This window comes from Anas platyrhynchos, chromosome 11 (genome assembly GCF_047663525.1).
Source record: "Anas platyrhynchos isolate ZD024472 breed Pekin duck chromosome 11, IASCAAS_PekinDuck_T2T, whole genome shotgun sequence".
Classification (NCBI taxonomy): Eukaryota; Metazoa; Chordata; class Aves; order Anseriformes; family Anatidae; genus Anas; species Anas platyrhynchos.
Window position 1 is genome coordinate 18,594,930 of NC_092597.1, and position 27,242 is coordinate 18,622,171.

The 27,242-nt window shown below is 46.8% G+C and overlaps 1 protein-coding gene across 1 annotated transcript in view; it reads left to right on the plus strand.

The window, feature by feature from the left end:
• The window catches only part of SLCO3A1 (solute carrier organic anion transporter family member 3A1), a 129,096-nt gene that overhangs the window by 5,972 nt on the left and 95,882 nt on the right, over positions 1–27,242 (plus strand). Inside the window, exon 2 of the mRNA XM_038184934.2 lies at positions 16,941–17,406. Coding sequence (XP_038040862.1) covers positions 16,941–17,406 — 466 coding nt within the window. The remainder of the gene's footprint in view (positions 1–16,940; positions 17,407–27,242) is intronic.

Consider the following 27,242-nt stretch of genomic DNA (forward strand, 5'->3'; position numbering starts at 1 on the left):
AGGAACAAATTCTGGCCCATACCTAGGTTGGACTTTGGGTACCAGGAAGGCTTATGAGTAACTGGCATTTATGTTTTGGTTTAAAGCTTTCTTTCAGCTACTACTGATAGATGAAATGGGGATGGCTACATGTTTGTCTCTTAGAATGTGTGCTCTGTGCCACTTGCAGAGTAAAGCTGAACTTAAAATCCGATGGCTTCTTGACTAAATGCATTTAAAGGCAAAACACATTTGACATGCACGAGTGTGGACTGATCGGTTTTAACGTTGAAATTTTTTATTATTTCTAGCAGAAAGTTTGGCAGCTCCTCCTTTTAAGGACTTTTTCAGGACTTGTAAGCCCTGAAAGAAAGAGCAGCCTGTTAGAAATGTTATGATCCACCATAAAAAAAAAAAATGTCTTAATTTCTTTTGGCTACCCTTAGCTTCCTAAATCTCTTTGGCAATTGCTGTGTGCCTCTGTGACAAGTAGGTCTGTGAGTTTTAACATCCTGCAGTGTTAATGCAGCTGAAGTTTAAAGGGATCTTGAATTAGATGAGAGCATACATTGGTTTGAAGGTCTGGATTTGTCTTGCTCAGTAACTTTATGCAGCATGAGCCTTTAAATGGTAGTGTAGCACCTGGTCCATAAAGGGGTCAGCTGAGCTGTGATCCCTCTTCTTCTCTCCAAGCAAGCAGATATTGCTTGTTTTCCAGAAAGGGGTGTTTCTCGGGTTACGTGGACTTTCTTTTCCCTTACTTTCAGGATATTGGTTGAAAAGCCAGTTTCTGTTCTGCTACAGCAGCATAAATGCATTGCTTCAAAGAAGTTATTTTACAATTTATCAAGAAGAATTTGTCCTCTGTGTATAATAATCTAAGATGTTCCTTTATTTGTATACTCCTTGGTCTCTCGCTGTTCCTTCACGGTAGCAAGATTAAACAAAGGAATACTGTTTAATAGGCGAGGTTGCAGCTCGGATGAATTGCTGTAGCTTGACCTTCTGATCAACACCAGATGAATCTGCAAAGTGTTATATTTTAATCACGATTCAAGGAAGTTTAAACAAACACATGATAACACACTGTGTAGTACCCCCTGTAAGTTCTCCAGTGAAGTCAAAAAGAACTCATTTTTCCTGTTGCATGGAAAATTGGGCTGCAGATTTTGATTTACAAGGTTTCATTATAACTGCAGCAAAACCAGGGCTGGAACCCCAAGAGTCCTATCTCCAGGTCGCCTTGTTGCAACCATAAGACTCTGTCTCTTTGTAGATACGTACCGCAATGCAAACAGTATTGCCTGCTCCATGGTGTAGAGATTTCACACTGCCACTCTTCTTACAGCATCAGTATGATGAACAGTGATAGCAAACTGTTGATGGAGTTGATGGAGTGTCTGGTGCTTCTTCTTGGTGGTGCCCTGAGGACTCTGCCCTGCCAGGGGAAGCTTTCTGTCCATGCTTAAAAAGATGTGTCCTGCATCCATGTTTCTGTTTGAGTAGATGGATAAAAGCATGGAGAAAAAGCAGCATCCCTTTCCACAGATTTTAAGTGAGGATGCAGTTGTTGTATTCATATAGACCTACAATGCAGATATGGCTAGAAGTGCCCCTCCTCACCTAACAAATCAAAGGAAGACCTCTGAACTAAAATGAGATTTTTTAAGCTCTCAACAACTTTCCCTTTTCCAGTCTTATTCTGGATGTGATATCCTGCGTTTTGATCCCTGGATGCTTCTTGCTGAACTAATGGACACAGGCCCCCTCTTTTTGTTGTTACATGGTGCCTGTTGTATTGAAGTTGCACGTCAGTGACAGGGGCTCATATTGTGGCAGTGTTTGAAAGCACTTGATAATTTTAGATGACTTCTTGCAGCACAAGAGCAAAATCTTTATTTCAGGTTTGTTGGAATATTTACTTTATTTTTCTGTGGTCCAAGAAGGAGAAAAGCAATTTGCTTTGGTTTGATTTTTGTTTTTCCTTCTGTTGCCTCTCTATCATAGTATCCTTTCTGCTTGCCAGCCAGACAGCTGATTTCCCCTCTGTTTTTGAACATCTTTATCTTTTTGGTGTCTGCAGTGATCTCATGGATGATTTCTGTGAGCTTACAGGCCCAATGAATTTTAGATGTGTGGCTGTGAGGGCAGGTGTGGGAACAGAGAAGTTGTTTTTCTGTGCTTCTTAACGATGTGTTTTTCTGGGCAAGGATTGCTGGAGTTCTCTTATTTTTAATATTTAAATGTACTTTTAAAACACTTACCGTGCTGTTCATCTGTATAATTCATAATGCCTTAGTTTACTAAAAGTGGAAAAGGACTTAAAATTCAGTGTTACGGTGATCCATAAAATGACAGTGAAGTGTTTGAAAGAACCTGGGTAATTCAGTTGTATTGAGGTCTTCGTGACTCATCAGCATTATGGTTTCTGAAGCGACTATGTCAGATTTGCTTTCAAGTTTTTTGGTGCTTTGATGTTTGTGTCTGAATCTTAACATTTTTTCCGTTTTTTTTTTTTCTTTTCTTTTTTTTTTCTCCTTATAAAAAGGCAACTAAAAACTCTACCACAAAGAAACTGAAAGCGTGGCTGTTCAGGAAGAGTTCTGTGGTGTGGGTGTGGAAGAATATAGGAATACTTGAGTAGAAGGCATTTTTAGAAACTTATAGCGGTATACTTTCTTTTCCAACTAAAAGTTAGATTTCTGTCAAAATTGAGATTGGCATCGTTCTTGGGTCGATATATAAGGAATAGCCTTGAGGTGTATATTTTGCATGTGTACTGTAAGGTGATGCTTAACAGTTAAAGCTTGCAGTATCTAATGAAATGATGTGGAATTGATTTGCAGTGGAGGTGCCAAGCAGTAAGTGGTGCCCCCAGAATTCCTAAAGCAGATGAATTATGCTGTGAATTTATGTAAGGTGAAAAGTAAGTTTTTTCCATCGAGTCTGCTTGGAACGTGTGTTTGATCAAGCTTTGTATGCTCACAGCTGGCAGGGAGTACCTACATCCAAATGCAGGACAGACAGAACAGTAAGAAAAACTGCATTTTGTCTAGGTCTGCGTGCTTTGCAGCAGCGATGGGGATGTTCCCCACATCAAAACAGAGTTCTGAGTTGTCTGTAGATGCAGATTTGTTTCATTCCTTTAGTTCTCCAAAGGGATAATAAGGAGCAAGAAAAATAGCATGACTACATAGAATTGCAGCCCGTTGTGTTGAACAACAAATGTTATTTTTCTCTGGTGGAGTTTCAACAGGAAGAGCTGCAAAAAGGTTGTTTGGGGGGTTTTGTTTCTTAGTTCTGAAAAGGAGGATGTGAAATAGCTGCTACCTCTTTCTACTTCTGTGCTTGGCTTTGTGCAAATGTAGGTTGGCACAACATTAGAAGTAGAGCAGAGAATTGTTTGGGAGCATAAGGATGTTGAAGTGCAGGCTAAACCTCATGCTTTGGCCTGAAGGAAATCTCTGAGAGGCCACAGGAGAACTGGCATGTACCTCATTTGGTGAGTCCCCCACACCTGTGAATAATACCAGACCTGTATGTAGACGTACACGTCTATACTCAGAAATGTCAAGGGAGAAGAGGGGCAGCATCGGAAGCTTCCAAAAGATAAGTTACAAATACTGGCTAAAAGAAAATGATGTTGAAAAATATGAAGGAGAAGTGCCCCAGTAGTATCCTGCTGCTTGTTGTGCCATGCTAATGACTTTCATCTGCTGGAAACATGCTTGCTTCTCATCCTGACACGGTTGACAGTGCTGTATGATGTATGGAGATGCCAAATTAGGGGTAGATCCTTTCTTTCCCCCCAACTGGGAAACGACAGAAAAATTGCAGTACGTAGCAGGGTCTTGATTTTTTAGAGAAAAACTCAAGTTTGGATTTCCAATTTTCCAGTCCCAAGGTTTGCTTGTCATGGTTTCTCTAAGATGCAGAAAGGGCTGTATTTGCCACAGTTTAGTAAAGCTATTTTCTCCTATTTATTCTAAGGTTTCACTTTTCTTGTTGAAGAGTATCCACCATGCGGTGGGCTGACCGTGGACTGCAGTAGCCAGATGTGCTCTGACTGCCCTCCTCAACAGGACAAGGGAGAAAATGAGATGAAAAAGCTTGTGGGTCAAGAGAGTAACAGGGAGATCACTGACCAATTGCTGTCATAGCTGAAACCGACTCAACTTTGGGGAAAATTAATGTGTTGCCAGTAAAGTAGATTTGAATGTTGAGAAATGAAAGCAAAAATTAAGGATTTTTTGCTAAACAGGATTTTCTCTCACACTTTTTCCCCTCACTCTTCCATGTGGCGTTTTGTCCTTTCTTAAATAAGTTTTCCTCAGTGTTGTTGCGGTGGCCATGGCGGGGCCATTGCAGAACCGGGCCTGGGGTGGCCCAGCCTCTCGTCATAGCTGCCCCAGTTGCCTGTACCTCACTGGGGACATCTGGTTTGATTTTATGCTCTCTCTCCAATGGCTGTGGGACCTTTACCACCACCTACCTGGCCATATTGAGTCTGGAGACCCCTGAAACAGAGGGAGGCAAGAGGCATGTCCCCTCAGGCCCCAACAGGCTGCGCCTGGCACTTGAGAGAGCGTCCACCCTGGTGTGGGAGCTAAAGTAAAATTTGCATCATGTGTCAGCACTGGCATGCTGTTTGCAGAAATGCTGGCTGGCGTTGGGTAAATGAATTCCCCTGTGCTTGGCTCCTGTCAGCCCTTGGTGGCTGGTCACAGGCTGTTAGGGTGGGCTGGTGAGCAGCAGCCATGTTCAGGCCAGAAATGAGTGCCTGTGGAGGGTGTGACTAAAACAGATACTCTTCCTCTCCTGCTGGCATTGTCTGTAAAATTTGATAATTGTGGGAATGAGCCTCACCAAGTGCCGCAGTTTGTGATGCGCAGAGAAAGCACTGAGCGTGTAGGCCCTTTATGAGAAACAGTGGGCAGCGTTTGTTAGGGCTTACCAGCAAAAGAAAACTGTGTTTTTGTTTTTGTCTTGCTCAACGTACAGGGCCGAGAGCAGTTAATTACAATGGGCCTTTCAGCCTCCGCATGAGATGCACACTTTGTTTCCTGCTGCCTTTTGCTCGTTATAATGCAGGTCCTTATGTCTGAAGTCAGCACAGCTGCTGGCCGAGGGACAGGAGCTCTTGCTGAAGGGATGCCTTGTCTGGGGGTGCCTGTTTGTGAAGGGTGGTGGCATTAAGTTGATGTTATCATCTGGTTTGGGTGATCCCGTGGTCGGTCAGTCCCATCTGAGGTGCTCAGTACCATGAACACTCACTGAGCTCAGCTGGGTTTCTGTAGGCACTTGCCGTGTTGTCCTCACTACCTCTTGTGCAGAGGGGTGGTTTGCCCCCACGTTTGTGTTTCTGTCATTGAAAGGTGGCATCAAAAAATGTATGGCTAGCTTGAGCCCTGGGGCTGCAGTGCTAGTCTAGGTTGGATTGTTTTGTTTCTTCTCTCGCTTAATCTGTCATAATTAGTAATATTAAAAAGAAAATGTGTATTGAGGCGGCTAGCTTGTGGCTACCAAAAAATTTGAATCCCATAGTCCTTGGGATTCACTCCTACCAACTTGAAATATCTTGAGAGCAAAGGCTGAAAAGGGAAGATTTCAAGCATTCCATGGACCTAGATAAACTGTTTGCTTCCAAGAGCTTATTTGCTCTGTTGAGGCCACTTCTGCATTGCCAAATGTTTCTGTGAATGAATGGATTTCAAAAACAGCTTGGGAATTATTCGGTGGCTATTGAAGTCAAGCCACACTAGCAATCCATGTGCTAGAGGCACAGCTTTGTGGGTTTGCTGCTTACAGTTTGCTGCATTGTGTGGCGTGACTGTACAAGCTTTCTCAAATGCTGGCCCTCTACAGAAGTCCAGTGTTTTCTGTGAATTAGGATGCATCAAGGCTGCTGTATTGCTCTTGCTCTTAATCACAGAGCTAGCTCCTACTAAGAAGGCAGAAGTTTCAGATTTCTTCTCACTTTGTCTTGTGGAAGCACTTGGGGCTTATGGTTTAGCCTTTTGTAGCTGAGAAGAAATTTATTGATTTGAATCATTCAGCTTAATTCAATTCTGGACAAGTTTTCTGCCAGAATATTCTTTCTTATTTAAAAAGATCCCTAATGAATAACTGTAGTTGTATATAATGACTCCTGGGAAATACTGGATGCAGTCTCCAGAATCAGTTCTGTGCTGTTTTCGAATGCAGATTGCGAACTTTTGATGTGCATGTCTGAACAGCGCCCAGGGTCCCTTGTAGCCATCTGTTTTTTCAAGATGCTCCCACATTAATAAGCTGCATCTTTGGTATTCTGCGGACAGGTATTCAGTGAGCCATTGGTTGGCTAGGTAATAAGTAAATCTGAATGCAAAAGTCTCTCTGCGTTGAGTGCAGTGCTGGGACCAGAGTGCTGCCGGCAGGAGAAACCAGGTTGTTTGCACCTAGGACATGATATTTTCACCTGGTTTCAAACCCTTAGCCTGAAGAAGAGTCTGTGTAGCTGGGATTGTCAGTCAAGGAAGGGGACATCCATCCGTTATGGATGTCTCACAGAAGTCGCACTGTGAGGCTTCAAGGTATGCATTCTTTAAGAGAGACACAACACTTTTCTGGACTGGAAATGCAAGTTGAAATGAAAATTACCTTTGCTTTCTCCTTTATTTCCCCCAGTGGTACATAAGGTATAGATTCAGGCATGTTCATTTTGATTTTCCATGTTCTGATTGTGCTTAGAACTTTTGGTGTCAAAAATTACATTTTGTGACTCTTGGTCACAAAAATTTAAATTCATGGAGTGCTTCCAGGAGTCAGTGTCCCTGGAATTTCCCTGCTTTCTGCCTTGCCCCTGCTTCACACAACCAAGAGGTGAAATAAATGGGGGAACAGCAACTTGTTTCCTCTGGGCGTGTACTCACTGGGTAGAACCTGTTGATGGTGGCATCTTGGCAGGGGCAGAAGAACATTCCTGCCACGTGTGGGTTATGTTTTATAACCTGGAGTTTGCTTTGCAGTTGGCTGTCCGGAGCTGTCATGTCCAAACTGACTGCCTTCATCAGTCAAGACTAATGTACATGCCCAGAGAAATCTGTTTTCATTTGCATTTGAGCAATGTGACATGTGTCACAGCTAGGAGAAGACAGCCTTGCCATGGAGTAATGCTTGTTGGCTCAGCAACAGCTATAGGTAGCTTTTGGTGAAGGTATAGTTTGGGACCTTGGGATGTTTGGATTCATTTTCTGGCTTTGTCACTAACTTCCTTAGGCTTTCTTTGGGTTTTATCTCTACATTAACTAATTGGGTAGTTGTGATGTAGTCAGGCTTTGTTGTGGGCTGGAATTGTGGATGCTCAGCCTCCACAGTGAAGGTAACTGGAGTGAAAGAGGCGTGCCCTGAACCAGGTCTCTATCAGCTACTATAATAAAGTTGATACCAGTCTGTTAATTTATTTAATGCTAATGGTTATTCCACCTGTGGTTGATCTGTGAGGCATTTTCCTTCACCCTGGGCTACGATGCAGCCTTGTTGCCAGCTGAATGCTATCCTTGCTTCCCTCACACCTGCCTGCAGCTGTGGTGTTGAGCATCCAGCCCTTTGCCTTCTGAGCCTTCCCAGGGACTGGCTATTTGGGGCTGCTTTCCTTCCTCTGTGGGTAGTGATGGATTTAAGAGCCTGAGGGTATTATTTTTCAAAGATGCTTTCCGAGCCACACTCTAATTGACAAAAGTGACTTATTCTAAGTGTCTCTTTGAAAATGGTGCTCTTGTTCCAAAGCCACTTAAGTGCTTTTGAAAAATCTTTCTGCCTGTTACTGATTGCAGTGGACTGCTTCAGTGGTGCCTAGCCTATGTAAAGCAGTCTGGATTTAAAGCCTAAATGTTATGAGCCTGGCTAATAAACTGCATTGTAATTAATGCCTTTGGGAGGCTGGAACCAGGGGGAAGATGGGTGTAAAGGGAAAGAAATTCATATAAAAGCTGTCCGTAAAGAATAAGTGAAGAACTGTGGAAGGAGATGAAAATACAGCATTTGAAATGGGTGCGGAGGGGATATGCGATAGGAAGAAAATGGGTGTGAAGCTGCAAGGAAAACTTTAATAGGCTTATGTTAAAGCGGACAAAGGATCTAGACTAGCAGGTAGTGAGCTTGCATGAAGAGTGATCCTTTGAACAGTCGGAGTTAATGTAACCTGCAGGCCAGTTGATGCAGGTCCCTGTTTTCCAGCTTCCCCTGTGCGAGCTGGGCTGGACACATCCCTTGGTTAGTGAGTCTTTGGTTTGGCTTGGTGCTGAGCAATGCATGCAAAGCCATTCCGACTGCAGTGGCTGAATTTGGGGTTCCTCCCAGAATTTGTTGTGCCACTGTTGTAGGAGCAGTGGTCCTCATGGAAACTTCTCTGGTATTGGGTGGGTAAGTGGTGGTGACTTCTGCTTTCCTTGCACGTACTCATGGACTTTTTGCAGGGTCTGGTGGTTCTACAGTGAGGGGACCCCATAAGCTGCTGCTCCGTGCCTGTCTCTAACAAGAATTGTTGTTAATACCACAGGCATGAGGTGAAATTCAGCCATCTGTGTGTACAGCCTCAGCAGACACATTTATTCATTGGCTTTTTGATAGCTCACTTCCCAGTGAACCCCAAGGAACAGAGCTTTCGTCATCTGGCGAGACATCTTCTTGCCTGTGTCTGTTTTACAGGGAACGCGCCGAGTCCAAGTGAGCTATAACAAGTCTGCAAGTTATGGCTAGATCGCCCGGTTAATTGTTCTTTAACTACAAGATGTTTTTTTAATTGCCTCTGTGTTATTTTTCGTGTGTTATTTTAAAGAGCACTTGTAAATCACCTTCTGTTCAGGAGAAAAGGGCTTGCCGTTTCTGAGAAATGACAAAATGGGGAGATGGTGCGATGGGAGGGGAGGTAACGTTGCACGGCTTGTGCTGTGCTCGGGACTGCCCAACTTCAACGTGCAAACGTCACGAGCCCGCCCTTCACAACTTCCACCCCTTGTTCTTCGCACAGGAGATGCTCAGATAACGACGAGGTTCTCAGACAGGAACAGATTGAAGATCACCTTCACGCCCTGACTTCTTGTCTGTTTGCACCACACTCTCCCCGTGCTCACCTCCCAACCCGCCCCGTTTTTCACCGGGAGGTTTGGCAGCAGCCGGCCTGCAGCTCCCCTTCCTGTCCTCAGCTCCATATAGATCAACGGGGAAGGAGGAACGAGTAGTTGGGGAGCAGGACGACCTGGACAGCTCCTGTGTGGGCTGCAGGGGAGAAAAGTCTCATTTTTGGGACCAGCTTGGGGTCTTGGTAGTCAACTGCTAGAGACCCCCTAACTTTTGAGTTACCATGAAGTGCTGTGGACCGATAATACAACATGGCCATTTCTTTAGTTCCCTTTTAAATGGCTTCCTTCCTCCCATCGCTTACTAAGTAAAAGTATTTTGTGTGTCGGTTGATGAGAACTGCCTCTTATTTCTCCTAAATCCGAGTTCCCATTTGCTGTGTCCAGGCATCCCTGCTGCTGGGTGGGGAGAGGAGCAGGAGAGGGATCAGCAGAGCCAGAGCAGATGAGGAGAAAAGTAGCGGGACTTGTCAGAAAACCTCCTCTCTCAGTACACAGCCTTTATATAATCACCGTTGTCCTCCAACCGTGAAAACTGAATTCAGCTTCCATCAGAGCTTTTATTAATGCTGCCTCAGAGTGTCCTGCGTGTGTCACTTCTGCCCTGGTTCTTGCCTGGCGGCTGGGAACGCTGCTGCAAGTGGCTCCGCGGGCCTCTCGTCTTTATCTGCGCTGTGGCATGACTCGGATGCAACCCTTAGCCCCGAACTCAGCTCTCGATCATAAATTAAGATAACATGAAGTCCTTTGCCTGACAGGTTTTCCTGCCAGGCTTGCATCATGGTTTCTGTTGCGGTGAGTGGCCCTGGTTATAGTGCACAGCCTTATCTGCAGACGCAACGTGTTGTGCTAGGATTATTTTATTAGATAGACAACCAAATTTGCATTGATGGAGGGGCCACAGGGAAAGAGAAGTGAGGCTGCTGCTGTGTGACAGGTCAGGATCCTGCCTCTGGTACTTTGACAGTACGTAGGAAGGGGCTTTTTTTGCCAGGAGGAGCCTCCCAGAGACATGCACTTCATCTCTGCTCAGTGTTTCTTCTGATCCGTCTGCATAGTGGAGATCAGAACCCCTCATCTTAAACCAAACCCAGGGTGATGCTGTCCTATTTGCACAGTCCTGGGTTTGTGTGTGAATCCTATTGCCAGTCCTACATGTCACCAAGTGTCTTTCATGCTGTACGAGTCTGCATTTAAGCTGTTAAATACAGCTTAGGTTACCTTGTCTGGCTTTGTTCTGCTACTTACTGGACACAAGGAAAAAAAGAAAAGGAGATTTATCTCTGAACGTGTCGAAGATGCTCCGACTGCACTCCATCGGCCATTTACTTTCACAGAGCTGAGCAGGAGCGCCTTTTTGCAAAGCTGCTGCCTGCTTATCCCACGTGGACTGTTCATCCTCCTGGCCTGCAGTGTGCCAGTTCTGCTCTACACGTCTTAACGCACACAGAAACTCAGTCCAGGGTTAAGGTTTGTGCTCCTTGCATGTTTCTGATGCATTATTTTGCTGCCAGTGAAAGTGCCATAACATTTAAAAATAAATCAGGATTCAGATATCTGCTAGCTCCATTATACGTGTGCTGCTGAAGAGAAGTGTAAGCTACAAATGGGTTCTGGCACTGGATATATTTATGCAGATACCTTGTCAGAAACTGAAATATCACCTGCATTCACAGGGTGAGGTGAATCTTGAACAGGTTTGGAAGAAGAAACATTCTGTGGATGCTTGGTTTGTGGCTGCAAAAGTATTTGCAGAGGTTGGGACTCAAAAGTTTTGCTTTGTCTTAAAAAAGCCCATCTGAGCTGTGATGCTTATCTGTGTCAGAGCAACAGAAAAAGCCTTTCAAGCCTCTCTAGGAAGTTCGCTGTGGCCTGGTACTCGGTGCCTGTGTCTATTTCGAGCTGCCCGTGACTCAGTCCATCCTGCCGTGACAGGTAACAGCCCCGGCAGTCTTTTTGTTCACACCTCTCCAAATGGGGCAGCTCTCTGTTTCCCCAGGGGAGGCAGGGAAAGGGGGACGGTCTGTGGTGTCCCATGCAGGATCCTTGGGAAGCAAATGCAGAAGGTTAACAGCAGCCCGATGCATGGCTGTTTATTGTAATAATTGTCTGCATTACCGAGGTTAGGTTTTTCATGCTGCATATTTGATCTGTATGGAGCCCGCTCTTGCTAGACTAGTGGAAAACAGACTCGTTTAGCTTTGTGAGGCAAGTGACTATTTTTTTAAGCTATTCTGAAATGAACTGTGGGTTTCCATGGGCGTATCGACTCCTGACCAAACAGGATATCTTCTGTGGGCGCTGCCTGCTCTTTGCACTGCTTGCAGTGAGCATTGCACTGCAACGTGCATCTCGCCTCGAGCACGAGTGCGTGGTGCTGCTTCTCTTGCTGCACGCTCTAATATCCTTTCTGCTCAGGCCACTGAAAATCCTGGCTTTGAAAGTGTGCTTAATTCGGGCCGTGTCAATAAGCTCAGAGCTGGTCACCGGAATATAAAGTAAACTGTCTGCACCAGGCTGAACGAAGCACAGATCCGAGCTGCACGCTCCTCGTGGCACCGGCACAGCAACTTGCAGATTTACCGGTACTGGCCTAGAAACAGCGTAAGCACATGCTGCAAAAGCCAAGCTAATAACACCCTACTTCTCAGCTGCGGCACTATTATCCCTGTCATGTGAATGCAAATTTCTATGCAGAGACAATTTCCAGACCTTGAGCAGAGCCAGCTTGGGTGTGTTGGCATCGCCACCCTTTTTGCTTGCTCTTCTGTTTGCGTGCCCAAAGCCAGCGCAGGTGTCAGCATCTTTGGTGAGAGCATCTTTTAGGTTCCCACTGACTTGGCTGGACTGGGAACGGTGTTGAAAGAAGCCATCAGCAGGAGGAGATGGGCCCTCTAAAGAAAGGCAGGATTTGGCCCTGTCCCGTGTGGCTGCTGGAAGGGAGGATGAGCGACACCTGAAGACGTGGGTGGAGGCGCGTGGAAGCAGCAGAGCTGTTTGTGGGCCGGTTGCTTTGGCCCTTCGAGGAATCATACGTTTCCCAGCTCTGTAATGGAGAGTGTGGGAGACGGTTCACGTCTGTTTTCCTCTGGGAACGGAGTTGCCAGGCAATTATTTTACACCCTGTAGCACTGCCGACATGTCTCTTCAAGTCCGATCTCTTACCACATAACTGAGAAAATGTATTTTACATTAAAAAGCAGCCTTTAAAAAAGGCCCTTCAGGCATAAAGTCAATGTGTTTTCTATATATAACCCCGTGTTATTAATACAATGAACTTATCTGTAGACTCTGTGGGTGAATATGACTTATCACTGGAGATGCGAACAATATGATGTTCGTTTTCAATGCACTGTGTGTACGGCTCCGGAGCGGTGCCCCCAGCCCTCAATTCATTCCTCGGTGACAAAGCGGGGCAATAGCGAGGCAGCTTTGCGGATTGCGTTTTTGCTGAGCATTAATATAAAATAAACAGCCTCTAGAGAGAACAAATCTACCTTGGGTCAGAAATGCCAAGATCTATAGATCTGGGGAAGACAGGAATGATGAATGTGAGCGAGCATTATTGAACTGAGTCCAGAATGGCATGACAAAAGCTTCGCTGGGTTTAGTTACAGGGGCTGCAATATAAGTTGCTTTGGCTGAAAAAAAAATTTAAGGTGGTGATTGATTTTTGTTGCTTTTTTCCCCTTTTTTTAATGTAGGTAGTTTATCACTGCATGCATCGTGTGAGATCATTTTCCTCTTTCAGTCACTGAAGAGCGTTTCGGAGGGGACTGAGGGGGCCCCTTTAGCCCAGGTCCTTGTGAATGCTGAAATGTCTTTGGAAACCGAGACGGACACATTGTGCAGAGTTCCCGGGCTCTGTAAGAAGAGGAAGGAAATGAGGTACATGAGCTTTCAGATAGCACAAGCATCGTATAAGTTTAAATCATGGTTATTGTGTGTTAGGTGGTGCCTTCGCAAAGGCAGCAGGCTGGGTTCCCTAACTTTTCGGGATCCCCAGCCCTGAACCTCTGCAGGTGCAGTGCCCTGTGGCTTGTTCAGGACTGATCTATAGGAAAGACACAAGGACATAAGAGTAACAGGGATCTAGGCAAAGCAAAGCTGTTTTCAGCCCTGCTGCAAACCCGTACAAGGCTGTAGCTCCAGTGCTGCTGCCACCATGCCTGGGTGCTGGCATCTGCCATGATCACAACACCGTCTGTGCTGCCTCTCTCCTCTCACTCCTCTGGACCTGCCTGGTCAGTGCATGGTTTCACACTGTTACCTTTTGGGGATAAACCCAGTAAAACTCATTCCTAGGCACTGGGCCCATGCATCTTGTCCGTCTGACTTCTCCTGAGTGTTTGTATCAGCAGCCCTGTCACTATTTCCATCATAGAGCAGAAACTAACTGAACGTCCTCCCAATCTGTTCATTGCAGCCGTGACAAAACAGCTGTGTGACTTCCAGCAGCCAGGAAATAGCAAGTTCACAGCTACAAGGTGGGCTCCTGGCACGTCCCGCTGTGCTTTAGCAGGAGGCTGTCCGTCTGAAGACCCCGTGCTGCCACCCCGCTCCGTGCCCTGCGTCCCTGCAGGGAAAGCAGCCGCCTCGTGGGTTGCGCTCCCCAGTGCTCCACCTGGTCTCAGCACACAGGGACTCCTTATAATCCTCGCAGCCTTTCCGCGTGATGTCTTTATTTTACAGGGACCCGTCGTGTCTTCTGCAACATTTACATGACTCTGGGTAAATGGAGCTAGTGTCAAGGAGCTGTGATGGCTCATAGGGAGCAGGTTCGTGAGCAAACACACAGCACAGTGCTGGCTTTTCAGCCAGCCATGTCCCGCACGCAAGCTGCAGCCCTTTGGTCAGGTTACACACGGGGCTGCTGGTATGCAGGAAGCCCTCTAAACGTGGGGTGTAGAAGAAAGTGAGAACGATTTGACCGTGGGCAGAGGTTGGGTTTGGGTAAATGCGGGTAACACCTCTGCTGTGCTAGCGCTGGGGTTGTAGTCAGTGCGCGTGTTTAAGGTCACAGCCAATGTCAAAGCAAAAATTGGGGCTGTGCTTTCAGCTCCTGCCACTCTGGAGGTAACACAGTTATATTCCTGGTTTCTCCGGCTAAAAATCTGCATGTTGACTATTTATTTCCAAGCTCTATTTTTATTTGGGGGCTATTTTTCCATGGCTGTCAGTGGTTTTGCACGCTCAGAGTCATTTGCTCATCTTGGAGAGATCTCCCCTTCTGCCGCACCACATATTGGTGGGACCTCAGCTATCACTGTGCTTCCCCCCAGGGCTGTGCTGAAGGTGGCGGCTGGGTTTCAGGAGGGCAGGAGGAGAGTTTGGGTGAGCACTGTGGCTGTTATGCCTCCGATGGGTGCAGCATTGCTGGCTCTGACCGCAGTGCCAAGAACTACAGCCCTGGTTGCGAGGCATTTTCAGCTGGGGAATCTGGAAGAGAAGGAGCTCGCCTGCATTCCTCATGTTCCTTGCATCTCAGACGCTGAGGATGTCTCTTGGTGTGAGTAAGGATCAAAACAGCAGCAGGAGCTCCTGCAGCCTGCTAGCACAGCAGGGCCAGCAGACAGGAACCACGCAGTTCCCTAGGGAAGTCCGAAGGCGCCTGCCTGCTTCTGCCTCTCCGTGCCGGTGCGGTCGGCAGCCTCACCCCAGCACCTTCTGCTTTATTAGCAGCTGGAGGCTGTGCTGAGAGCCCAGGTGCACGAAGGGGGTTCCCATAGCAGCGGGCTGGCTTTGCAGAACTTTTGTGTGCTCAAGCACTGTTGGTTGGAGGTCTCTGGAGCAGGGACAGACTGTGCTGTGCCCTCAGGAAAGGGTCAGCATTTCTCCTGGTGGGTCACGGCGCTGTTTCACCCCCACAGGTACTGTACCCCTGTGTCAGATGGAGCCACGGTCTCCTCTCCCTTGGACCCACACATCTTCACTTGGGTTTGGTGTGGGGAAGAATTATTGCATTGTCTGCAGTCAAGGGCTGGATTTTTAGGGTTTTTCTTTGTTTGGTTTTGACCTTGTTCGTCTCTTGACTCTTCAGTCCAGGACGATGACAGCACTGGCACAAAATGGCCACTGCCTGGACGGGACAAAGGCTGGATTTTCAAAAATCACGAATCCCATCTGGTTTTGTAGAGCTGATTCTGACACTTTTCAGGTTGAGGTCTGGGGGCTTTTGCTGGTGCAGAGCAGCAGCAGTGGGCTGTTCCTGTTCTTCCCTTTCGTGGCTGCTGGGGCTGTCTTTGTCCAAGCTGTGCCCTGGTGTCCCCTAGCAGAAGCTAGCTGCCCCCGGACAAGAGCTGCTGTCAGAATACTTTAAAGTCGGTCAGGCTGGCTCCTGCTTCGTGAGGTTTATCAGCAAAGATTTTCAGTGCCTCCAGTGGGAGGCTATTTTTGTTCTATCCAGGGGCTACCTTCTGCTGTGAGGTCTTTATAATGTGTTTTTGTTTTATTTTCTTTCTTTATAATATGTTTTTAACAGGCAGAGAAACCTGCCTGTTTAAGGACAACCTTAAACATCTTCATCTCTCGCAGCCTGAAAAGCGAGGTAGTCTTTTATCCAAGGTAAACATTTTTGGCATTTCTGTGACACTTTCCATTTTTTTGTGTGATTTTCCTGCATAAAACGGACACTGCTGTAGACAGGAGAATGTGCTGAGCTTTCTCCCTTGAGCAGGGATGACAGCGAGCCAGGCACCCAACGTTTCGTCTCCCCGCTTTGATCCGTGCCTTGACTGTCGCGTAAAACCCACGCTGTTGCGTTGCACCAAATGATCAGAGCTGGATGACATCTCAAGAGATCAGCCGGTCCGTTTTCCTGCCCTTTGGCGAGATCAGCCGTACCTGTGCTGTTCCTGACAGCTGCTGGCCTGTGTTCTTCTGAGAGAGCTCTGCAGCCTCTCCAGGCAGCCTGCTTCCCTGTTTGACAACCCTCGCCAGGAGAAGGCTGTTTTCCCCCCAACCTTGCATTTAACCTGAATCATCTCTGCTGCAGTTTAAGCCTGTCACTGCTTGTGCTGCCCATTTTGAAGGCAAGGAACAAATCACTCCTTTCTGCGGCAATGTGAGGTATTTGAAGACTGTTCTTGTACCTCTTTCATGTTAAATAACAGCTATTTGTTAAATTTTCCCTTCTTTGTTGTAGATTGAGATCTTCTATGTAAATCTTAATTTGTGAGTCTTCTCAGAACTGTTCCGCAATTGAAGATCCAAGTCATTAACCAATTCACAAACAGTTTAAGCCATTTGCTCGGCGTTTTATTTAAATGCTTTAATAAAAGCCTTCTCTGCCAGCCAAATTGCCTATTTGTGCGTCGCTGTCTCTGACTGACTTCGTGGCCTCATGCTAGCCTGTGAGCCAAGTCCCTGCAAGGTTTTCTGCTGCTCAATAACCGTGGTTCTTTCCAAGAGAAAGATTGGGTGCCTGGTGTGATGTGTTGCTTGGGGTGGTTTTACATTGGCCCTGTGGGGCAGTGTTTTTGGGATGTGAAGGCTGCACGGTCAGATGGAAAGGAGCCCTAAGAAAGGCTGACTGATCACAGAGTCTCAGGGCTCTGCAAGCACCCAAAATGTGGATATCGATGTATTAGGAGTTGGAAATGAACACGTGTGCAGACGAGTGGTAGGTCACGAAGTGTCCCTTGCTGTTAGGACCTTCCAGCAGGGCTCTGTTTGAACTTGGATGTCAGCTGCTACTGTGCTGTGATTTGTGTGTCCTTGATTTGTAGGTTTTTGGCTGTAAGGGAGACTTGAGGAAACTTGTGCATTAGCAGGGCATACGAGGAGGACAGAAAGCAGTCTGTGTTCCCTCTCAGTAACTCTATCTGCATTTCTCTCTTGTAGGTGAGTGTTTTAACCACCTTGGAGCGGCGATTCAACCTGCAGAGTGCTGACGTGGGCGTCATTGCCAGCAGCTTCGAGATCGGCAACCTGGCCCTCATCCTCTTTGTGAGCTACTTTGGGGCCCGAGGACACAGACCACGCTTGATAGGATGTGGAGGGATAGTCATGGCCTTGGGCGCCCTGCTTTCCGCACTGCCCGAATTTCTGACCCACCAGTATGAATACGAATCTGGGGAAATACGCTGGGGAGCCGAAGGGAGGGATGTGTGCGCTGCCAACGGGTCCACCAGCGATGAGGGACCAGACCCGGACCTTATCTGCAGGAATCGGACTGCTACCAACATGATGTACTTGCTGCTCATCGGAGCACAGGTCCTCCTGGGCATTGGTGCTACCCCCGTCCAGCCCCTGGGAGTTTCCTACATCGACGACCACGTGAGGCGGAAAGATTCCTCTCTGTACATAGGTGAGGCTTGCTGAAAGTTTTCCTTGAGGCCAGGCATGTCCCTTTTGTCATCTTTGTTGGCAGTGCAAGGGATGCCTTGACATTTCTTATCTGTGTGCATCTGTGCCTGGGAAGGTAACGAAGCACTGGGCTGTACCGAAGTGGTTGGTAAGCAGCAGGGAAGCACGCTGATACTTTCCTTTATTGGAGTAGTGGTAGAAGTTGACAGCTGTGGTAATTATTAGTGTGTAATTAGAAAGATGCTTGCTCCTTTTATTGTGTGTACCCGTCTTGCTTTAAATTCTGATATTGTTTGTTTACGGTTGAGTTTTAGCTGAAGATTTTCCAAGTAGCATATGTGGTGATAACTTTTTTGTCCCAAGGCACCCCAGTTCCTTTTCCCTTCCGAAGCACCTGACTGCATCTGAGCAGTCCTTGCTGTATAAGGAGACAGAAGGGATGCGTGTCGTGGCACTACCACCATCACATTTCAGCAAGTGCCTGGTATGGAGGAGGTGCTGACCCAGCGTGCTGTGGCAGGACCCCAGATAATGCGATCCCTGTAACGAAACGGGATGCGGAAGCTGGTGATGTCTATTTTGAGATCTGGTGAGCCTAGAGTTGAGCTCATGATTCTGGTGATCATGTTGCAAAATTATTCCAGACGGCTAAGATATGAAATTGGGGTTCGGTTACCCGGTCAAACATCTCTAGTATCTCAGTACAGTTCTCATGGGTTTCAGCAGTGCCCTCTGTGACAGTTTTAAAGAGGATGCTGTGCGTGAAGCTGTTCTCTGGGGGGAAAAAAAAAACCTCAGTCTTGGCTCATTCTTCTTTCTTCAGGACTTGCCACCAGGTAAATGGCTCCAGTGCATTAAATCACAATACAGCTGAAGTATGTGCTGCTGTTACTGGGTTCCTTCTGCAGTTGTTAGTAGAGTTTTTAGTGACAAAAACTGCATGCGCTTGTGCCTTCACCCCTCACTTCGCTTTTAAACATCAACTAAATGGTGATCCCACTGGTGGCTATTCTTTTTTCTAAGACACTTATAACTGAACACAGCTGTGGGATGGCCAAAGCTGGGCAGTCCCACTGACTTTCTGAAGGGTCTTATATGTCTTGGGATAGCGTGGAGGCCTGTTGGAATGACTGACTCTATAGCATGGTTTCCGCATTCCTGGGTTTATTTCTGTCTGGCTCAGATGTTCTTCTACATATTCAAAGTGTCTGTGTTTTCCTTTAACCGGCCATAAAATCCTGGTACTTCTGGTATTGGTTGTTATTAACCTTCACTAGGTTCTGTAAGTGCTTGTGAGGGATCCTCTGGATAGAGCAGGGTGATACATAAAACACAAGGTGCTGTACAACCCAAAGGTGAATAATGGGACTAAATTCACTGGGGCAACTTTGCCAATTCCGTAAATGATGAGTTGGAATTAAGAGCGGTTCTAAGATTATCTGTTATAAATAACGATATGGAGGAGCAGCAACTTCTTTCAGGCTGTTCCGTGGGCATTTTGAAAGCAATGCTTCATGTCTGAGAACAGGATTAAGGAGGGTGCGTAAGAGGAAGATTAGGAAGAGTGATTCTTTTAGTTCCTTAGATACATTCATCTTGCATGCTAAAATACCTTCTTTAAAGTTGGCAGCTCAACCGTAGCTGGGAAAATACAGCCAGAAAAAATAATTTCTGCTTGCTACGTGCAGTTTCATAATTTTTTCCTTCATATACTCGCTTCTAACCATGTAGCGTTCCTTTCTGCAGGTAGAAATGTATCATAATCATAAAATCTTGATCTGGACTTCTCTGTATAAATGGTGGGTCACAGAAGAGTGCACGTTGTGTGCACACTCAACCGATCAGCTGATTGAATGAAGTTTAATATTAGTCCTATCCCGAGCTATCCATCACAAGTAGGTTTTTGGGTAGGGGATGATTAATTCTTACATCAAACTGCAGTCAATTTGGTTAGTGAAAATAAAAGCTAGCAGGAAGAAATGAACAGGAAAAAATGGATTCTGTGGATGAATATAAATGGAGAGGGTGCTGGTGGAAATACGTGTCTCCTTGGGTTTGTGAGTGCTTGAGAGGTGGTCTAGTTCTGTAGTTTAAGGCGCCCTTTGAGCATTATGGGCTTGGATTTGTGTTTAACTGATTATTTTTGTTGATGTCGTCAATGCAATTTTCAGTGGCCTTAGCAGAAAGCTGGCTGAGCAGCTTACCCGCTTGGTTCTCCTGTTTCACAGAGGAAATAACTGCGGCGTGTACTGTCACTGGGCTATGTTTGTAGCAGTTTTCTTTCTCATAATAGCACGCTCGCTCAGTAGGGGCTACCCTGTGTGTGACCGGATGAAACGTTTTTGGGTAAGTTCCCTCAGTTTAAATTAGGAGCAAATCTGGCATAGGCTGCTCCCTCAGGACAGAAACTAATTAATACCAGTGGTAATAGTCTGGCCAAGCTCTCCACTATGGCTGGTAAGAAATGATCAGATCGACCAGGCTGTGCTGTCTCCAGTATATTGCTGCTGTCAGGTATGGATGGGCTGCATTTGGGCTCTGTTGTAGCTGGGGGGAAGAAATAGTCTCTTACCTGGCAGCTTAGTGCCAGTAATTTTTCACCTGCAATAAAATTCCTCTTTTGTCCCAAGGCAGTGAGTTAGACGGAACTAAACCCATGCGCCGAGTTTTTTTTTCTTCCCTCCAAGTTGTGCAAGAGTTCAGTGGAGCAACTTCAGGTCATCTCGTCCAACCTCCGTGCAGGGAAGAGACAATACAGGGAGACTGCTTTGTGTAACAAAAAAAAAAAATAATAAAAAAAGGAAAAAAAAAAAAAAAAGAAACCACAACTTTTGTGTGTGTATGTATTAATATAAATGTGTGTATGCAGAAGAATGCAGATGTGTTACCACACGGGATTTAAAGTGGGACTTTACTTTCAGTAGTAATGAAAGCCAATAGCATGAGTGAAATAGAACACATTTATGACCCTGAATCTGTGAAATCTGCACACTGTGGTTTCCCTGCAGTGACATGCACACGGGAGATGGGCAGTGCCCCTCTGCTGTGCACCCTCTGAAGGCAGAGGCTGTTCAGGCTTGTGCTGTCCTTCCAAGGAGGTGGGGACTGATGGAGTTTCGTAATTACAGAGGTAGGGTGAACTCCTATGGGAAGGTATCTCTGTGGCACAGGCTGCTGACATGTAGCTTCATGTTTCTGGAGCTAACAGCAGTTATGGGAGGTTTTCTGATGCCTGCTAACAAACTCAAACAGATTCTGTTGCTGTAGTAACCAGCCCTAGGAAAAGGGCTGTGCTGTGGTAACTGAGGGCAAATCAAATCACAAAGATGCATGCACACGAGCACACGCCAAGGGATGTCCAGAAGAAAACACATTTGTGCTGTAACAGAGTTTGGAAGGTAGCAGGACCACATCTGCTCCTGCTAATGATGGGAAATACATTCCCTTGCATTTCAGCAACCAAGAGGATGCTCAACCAAGAGCAAAGGTCACGAAGTTGGCAATAACATCGAAAAAATGAGAAAATGTAGGAGTTTTCTTAGCTGTTTCAAGTCGGAGAAGTCTTCTGTTCTGGTGCTTTTCTCTCCCTGTCTGCTGTCATATTTAAGGTCTCGACTCCAAAGACTTCAAATCGAGCAGGACAGTGCCACCTGCATTAATTGGCATTTGGTATTAGCATCCCCTCCGAGGGAGGAGTTCCTCGCTCCCTCAGGCTGCAGGACTCATTGCTGCAGTTACGCTGCTGTTCAAATCCCCTCGATTTGTGGCATTGTTTGCTTTAAAGGGGGAAAAGCATTTTGAGGACTCCTTACTACACAGTTCCTTTTTCTACCCGCTAATGACTCACTTGACATTTCCCTCCTCTGTGCCTCTTCTGCGAGCTCTTGCGAAGTTCTGTGGAAATCGATGAAGACTGTGTCACTGGGAGGGGGATCAGAGGCATCGCGGAGCTGATCCAGGGGGAAAACGACAGCGGTTGTATGGATTTGCTGCCTCCCAGATGAGCAAGACCTCGCAAGCGGTTTCTGGTCACTGGAGTGCCCCCGTTGGTGTCAGCAGTGGTTTGTGTGTTCAGGTAGAGCCAGGGCAGGGCTGTGGCAGGTGAATGTTGTTGGCAGCCTCCTTATGCTCCTTCTGGGTTCCTGCAGCAGTTACCATTTGCTGCTGAAGCTGTTGCACCTCGTCTAGACCACGGTTACCTGCAAAGCACAATGAATAGCGCGGGGAGCCGGTAATTGATCTGGGACAATTAAAGGCTGCATTATAGGGAGGAAGTCGCTGTTATTCTGTCTCCTGTTGATGGAGGAAATTGATATTGATGTTGGAGGGGAGCAGTGCCAGGCTGTGAGGAGCTTGGCTCGTTCAGAAGAATGCTGGGTTGGTCTTTAACGTGCCAGGGACTTTCATCGGGTTCTCCCAAGCTGTCTCGGTGTTTAACTTCATGCCCACATACCCCACGTGTTCAGGACAGAGGACTGGAGTCCTGGTGGCTCGCAGAAATGGCTCTAAGAGGAAGACTGACACGAGGGAAGTCCCAGAAAGGGCAAGCCTGAGCCAGAGTGAGTGATAAGGAACAATGAGTGCTCCTCCATGGGCAGTACAGGGGTGTGTGCCTGACCTCGGTGTGCTTGGGGGAATGCAGCTCTTCTTGGTCTGCTTTGTGGAAGGGTGGAGGAACAGAAAAATAGAGAACTCAGCACTGCTGCATGTGTCCATTTAGCTGCTTTCTTCTGCCTCATCTTCCCAGCTTCTCTTTGGTCTGCACTATGTGTATTTGGGTTTATCTTAGGGCTGTTGTCGCTGCTGACCCCAATGTAAGAGGCAAACTCAACAGGATGGCGTTCGGTGCCCAGTTCTGCCCAGATGGGACTTGCCAGCCCCAGGAAAGGGGGCAGTGTCCGGCGCTGTCACTGCTGACCCTGACCTTGGCAGGGGTTGTTTTGCATCGGACGTGTGGAAGCCTTTTTGGTTTTGCCACCACAACTGCAGAGCAGTGCTCGTGCTCGCTTCTGGTGCCTTCCTTGTTTGCTGTAAGCATCAACTCGAGATTTGCCGCAGAGGAAGACAAATGTGCCCTAGTTGGAATCTTGCTGTCTCCAGGGATAAATTTGTCCATTTGAAAAATCACTTATGGTAGCTTACGTCAGTCAAAATGACAGCAACCATTGTGTTTTGGAGGAGCAGGAGCGTTTTCCCTACTGACAAGAATTAAATCTGAGCGTATCTATAGCAGTGAGTTAATAGCAAGTTATCAGCGTAAGATGCTGAAATCATCAGAGTTTGAGTCAACATTTTGCGTGTGGCAATACAAAGAAATAGTACTCAGATTTCTATTAGGAAGCGCCTGTTGGCAAGCTAAGCAGTTGCTGTGAACCTTGAAACCATTCATCTTCTGCGTATCTGGTGTTACGTGTGGTAGGGTTCATCACTAAATGCCTAGAGGGAAAAAGAGCACAAAAGGGGGCTTCCGATTTTAAAAGCAAATATAAAAATGCAGTTCATGACATTAAAGAAAAAGCCATAAAAACCAGAGAGCAGAAAATCTTAACCATCTACAGGGCAACCCCTCCGTTGTCTAATGTCCTTGTGTGCAACTTAGCACATTTGGAGGAGTGTAGAATGAGCAGTCAGTGGTGGCACCTTTCACGGTAGAAAAATAATGAATAAATGTCTGCCATTTATTCAGAAGCCTAAGAGTCCTGTTTCCTGGGGGACACAGCATGTAATGCTGGGAAACACGGGTATTTTGGAGCTGAAAGCAGATTGTGCGGCTGATCGGGCTTTCATGCTGGAAGCATGTTCTGTTCTGCACGTCGCTTGGTTTCTGCGGTGTGAGAAGCGCTATTTAAAGCTGGTGAGGACCCTCGTTCCCCGCAGAAATGTGTCGAGATGGGCATTGCTTTGTCCCTTCCCAGTTCTTTAGAATATTTTCTCATGCCCAGATTCCCTCTCCGCCTTACCCCTGGGTGCTGCTTTCCTGAGCTCACCTGCTTAAAGCTCAGCCAGCCTCGTGCTTTCCTGAGCCCTCTTCCTTTCAAGAGCTCATTTCTCCCACATCTTCCATAGGGGATTTCAGCTGACATTTCCTATTTGTTGTGTATCTTCTGCATGCCCATCAAGTACCTGCAAGTTTGGTGAGGCTGTCCACCTCCACGTGGGCACGTTTGCTTGCAGGGTGAGCTCTTGTTCCAGAGAATTGTTCTTCTCCCCGCTGGGGTGTGCAGTTCTATAGGTACGAAGTATTTTTAGCCTAGAGATTTGACAGAATTTTGTGATCGTTTTGTTCGGTAAGTGCATCCTCCTACAGATGATTTGGGGAGCCATTCCTTTCTGCCACCGTCTCCAAAGGGCTGAGAAAGAGAAGGTATTAGCACAGCACTGAAAGGAGAGTTGTTGCCAACATGAGTGCTGTGATGCCTGTTCATTACCGGGAGGTGTCTTCACATCAAATTCCCTTCTTGTCTTCCCCGCGGACTAACTCCAATCAGTTTAAATTGCATGGCTTCATGTGAATATACCACTATTAACGGTGCTGGCCTAGCCCACTGATCCATTGATAACCTGCAGCCTTTTATAATAAATTATCCCCCTTTGGGGAGAGATCTCTGTCCTCATTTGCTGTGTGTCAGCAGGGCTGGCGTGGTTACACATGGCCCCTTTTACACTGCCAGTGATAATATCCTGGAAAATTAAATGGAAACCTAAACAAGTGTGTAGGGTGTCTTAGAGCAGTAGCAATAATCAATTAACAGGAATAACCTTCCCCACTGCAGGCAGGAGGGCTGTTGGGAAAGGCGGTATTTATTCAATTAAATGTCTATATGCACAAAGTCATAACTGCTGTGGGCTCCATTATTTTACAGCAAGTGCTCCAGTTACCTTAACCTTCTGCTAATAGCCTTTTTTTTTTGTTAAGAGTTGAGTAAATAAGGCTTGGGTCCAACACAAATGAATTTGTGAGACCATATTGAGGGTGGGAGCTGTTTCCCTGTTACTCTGCGCTCTGTCTGCTTCACAGCTGATTTTTGACTTTAGGGATTTGCTGATTTTGATGTCTTTTTAAAATAATTTAATTTTTGAACATGTTGGTTTCTCTGTCATGTATTTAAAACAGTTATCATCTGAGAGCCTCATGAGGTACATCATTTCTGTGGCAGCCTCTTTGAAGCAGTGCCCTGGGAGAGAGCTGTTTGTCATTTCAATGGCAGACACGCAGAGGACGGTACGTATTAGGTCTAAGTTCGTAACATTAATTAAATAGATTGGAAGGTGCTGAGCTGACCATGTCAAGAACTGAAGGCCGTATTGTACCTCCTTAATGGCACAAACATCAGCCAGAGCCAACATGTCATCCTGCGTGTGCCATCAGAGGCTGCAGGAGCCAGCCAGGACAAGGTGCGGGGTTTGCCCCTTTGCCAGCATGAATCAGGGCCCTGGCCTCAGAGCAGTGGTGATTATTTGTTGCATGATACTGAGGCTTGTGTTGTCCTGTTCTCTCACCAAAACAATTTGGTATGGAGGATATTTTAGGGTTTTGTCAGAAATGATTATCCTACTCATCCTCACCCAAGTGAGCAAAAGACAGCTTCCATGAATTTTGCTGTACCGCTGTAACCTTGCAATAAAAGAAGGTCAGCGAACTGAATGGCAGGGGGAATGGTGTTAAAAGATAATCACTGCCTTAAAGTCGCAAGCAGATCCTGCTCTCCTTTGTATCCTGACACGCACATGTACTGCCTGGTGTCAGCAGGGCTTAACAAAACGTGCCCCGCTGCACAGGGGGGCAGGCAGGGGCTCGGGGCAGCTTGCTCAGCACTCTTACTGCTGCTCTCGGTCGCACTGGGTGATGTCTGCTGCCTTGTGAGCCTGGGGGAAAGCTTGCCTGCATGGCTGCGTGCCTACGGGTAGCTGTTGTGTGGTTATCTGCAGGATAAGGTGCTTCACAGGAGTGTGTCAGTAAACTCAAAACTTTCACAGAAGCTCAGTTTGCTTGAGCTCGTGAGCATGCCCATGACCTGTGTTGCCTGTCACTTTCCATAGGCTTTTTTCACTTCTTTCAAGAGCCAGTGTGTCATTTTTGTTGGCTGAACCATTTTTATTTTATTTTTTTTTCCCCTTTGAAGGGGAGAGGTTGCAGCGTGCTGGCTGGAGCTGGGTGCCTGGCCTGCTTGGTGTTCACACCCTTTGCATGCCAGACAGTGCTTATCTGAGTTACCTCAGTGTTTGGTTTTGCCAAGGCTGGCAGTGCCACGACAAACACTTGACAGGCAGTGATCTCTCCCCAACACGGCAACTAAATGCAGCAGAGCTGCTGCAGGAGCAGGGCTGGCAGGAGCTTTTCCCTGGGGCTGGGAGGGACAGCGGGGAGGGAAGGCCAAACCCTGGGCCGAGCCTGCCCAAGGCTGTGCGCGTTACCTGGCACGAGACATCCAAAAGGTGCCTGAGCAGCGTGTCAGGCTCAGTGTGCGAACCTGTCTAATTAGAAATTAATGGTGGTAACAGCAGAGGAACAGCTGTGACATGAATCAAAGGTGTGAGTAGCCCAACAGTACACGTTTCTGGGGCAGAGCTGCCGTAGAGCCACCGGTGCGGTCCCATCAGCTACAATCATCCAGTTACCCCGAATGGACTGACCTGGAAGAAAAATGATGAAATCCAGTGGTAGGCACCGTATTAAATAAATAAGTAATGTTCGAAATGCTTTGTGGTGGTGTTATAAGCCAGTCAGAAGAGCTCGTTGAAGGGGAGACCATCCCGGGGGTAGCGTGCAGGCTCGGGGAGGTCAGGCAGGGCCGTGTCTGCACGGGTGGGTGACGATCTAAACCCTCCCACCTGGCAGGTTTGTCACCAGGGGCCTGGCGCTGGGATTTAACCTACCAGCGATCTGACTCCGGGGTTTGGAGCCCTGTTTGCTGTGCTGGCAGGACGGCCGCCTCTACGCTCCTGCCAAGGTGTTTCCCCACTGACTAACTTGTCACTTCACAGCTGTCAGATCAGCCACATCTTCCCACCCGGCTCTGCTGTCACAAAACGCTGAGGAAAGGACCTAGGCAGAGTCTGGGAAAGGTGAAATCAGCCATTCATGTACCCCAGGAGCTCCAGCAGGGAATGGCACAGCACAGGTCGAAACTGGTGTTCCTCTGTCATGTACACAGCTTGGTTCACCCTGGGATTACGCTCAAGGCTTTTTTGATTTTTTTATTTATTTTTTTTTTTCATGGAGGAAAACCTCTGGCTTTGCCTTAGACATTGGGGTTTGGTCCCTAAACTTCTCCTTTGAATTTTGCTGTTTTGAAAGCACTTAGAAATTTTCTGCTGATTTCTTTTTGCCAAGGTGCAGCCATTTCGTTAACTGTGCTGCTAATGAGGCGTTCGGCTTCTCCTTAGAGGAAGCCTGCCCTCACTAAGTCCCCTTTTGATTTCAGTAATAGCGATTTTGTCTCGGGGAGGCTGTCCAAATGTAGCCCTTTATTAATTAATCCCTGAGGATTTCGGTAGTACCTGGGATGGGCGTTAACAGCAGGTCACTAATACCTCGGGGCACTTCTCTGCACCAAGGCAAGGCTCTTACAAGGTGCAGAATCCAACCAAAGGCAACAGATCGAAGCAGCAGGGGAAATCCAAGAGCTAAACAGGTAGGAAGCAAGCTGCACTGTGCAGTTCTTGCCTTCCTGTCTGCCTCTGCTTGCGTATTCCCTGCAGTTTGCTTTACATTGCTGTCTTCAATGTTAGACAAAACATTCCTGCTGCAGCTGCTTGTACAAGACAGTGATGTTGCTTATTAGAGTTGAAAAGAAACAATATTAAGAGGGGGGGGGAAAAAAAAAGACAACTGGG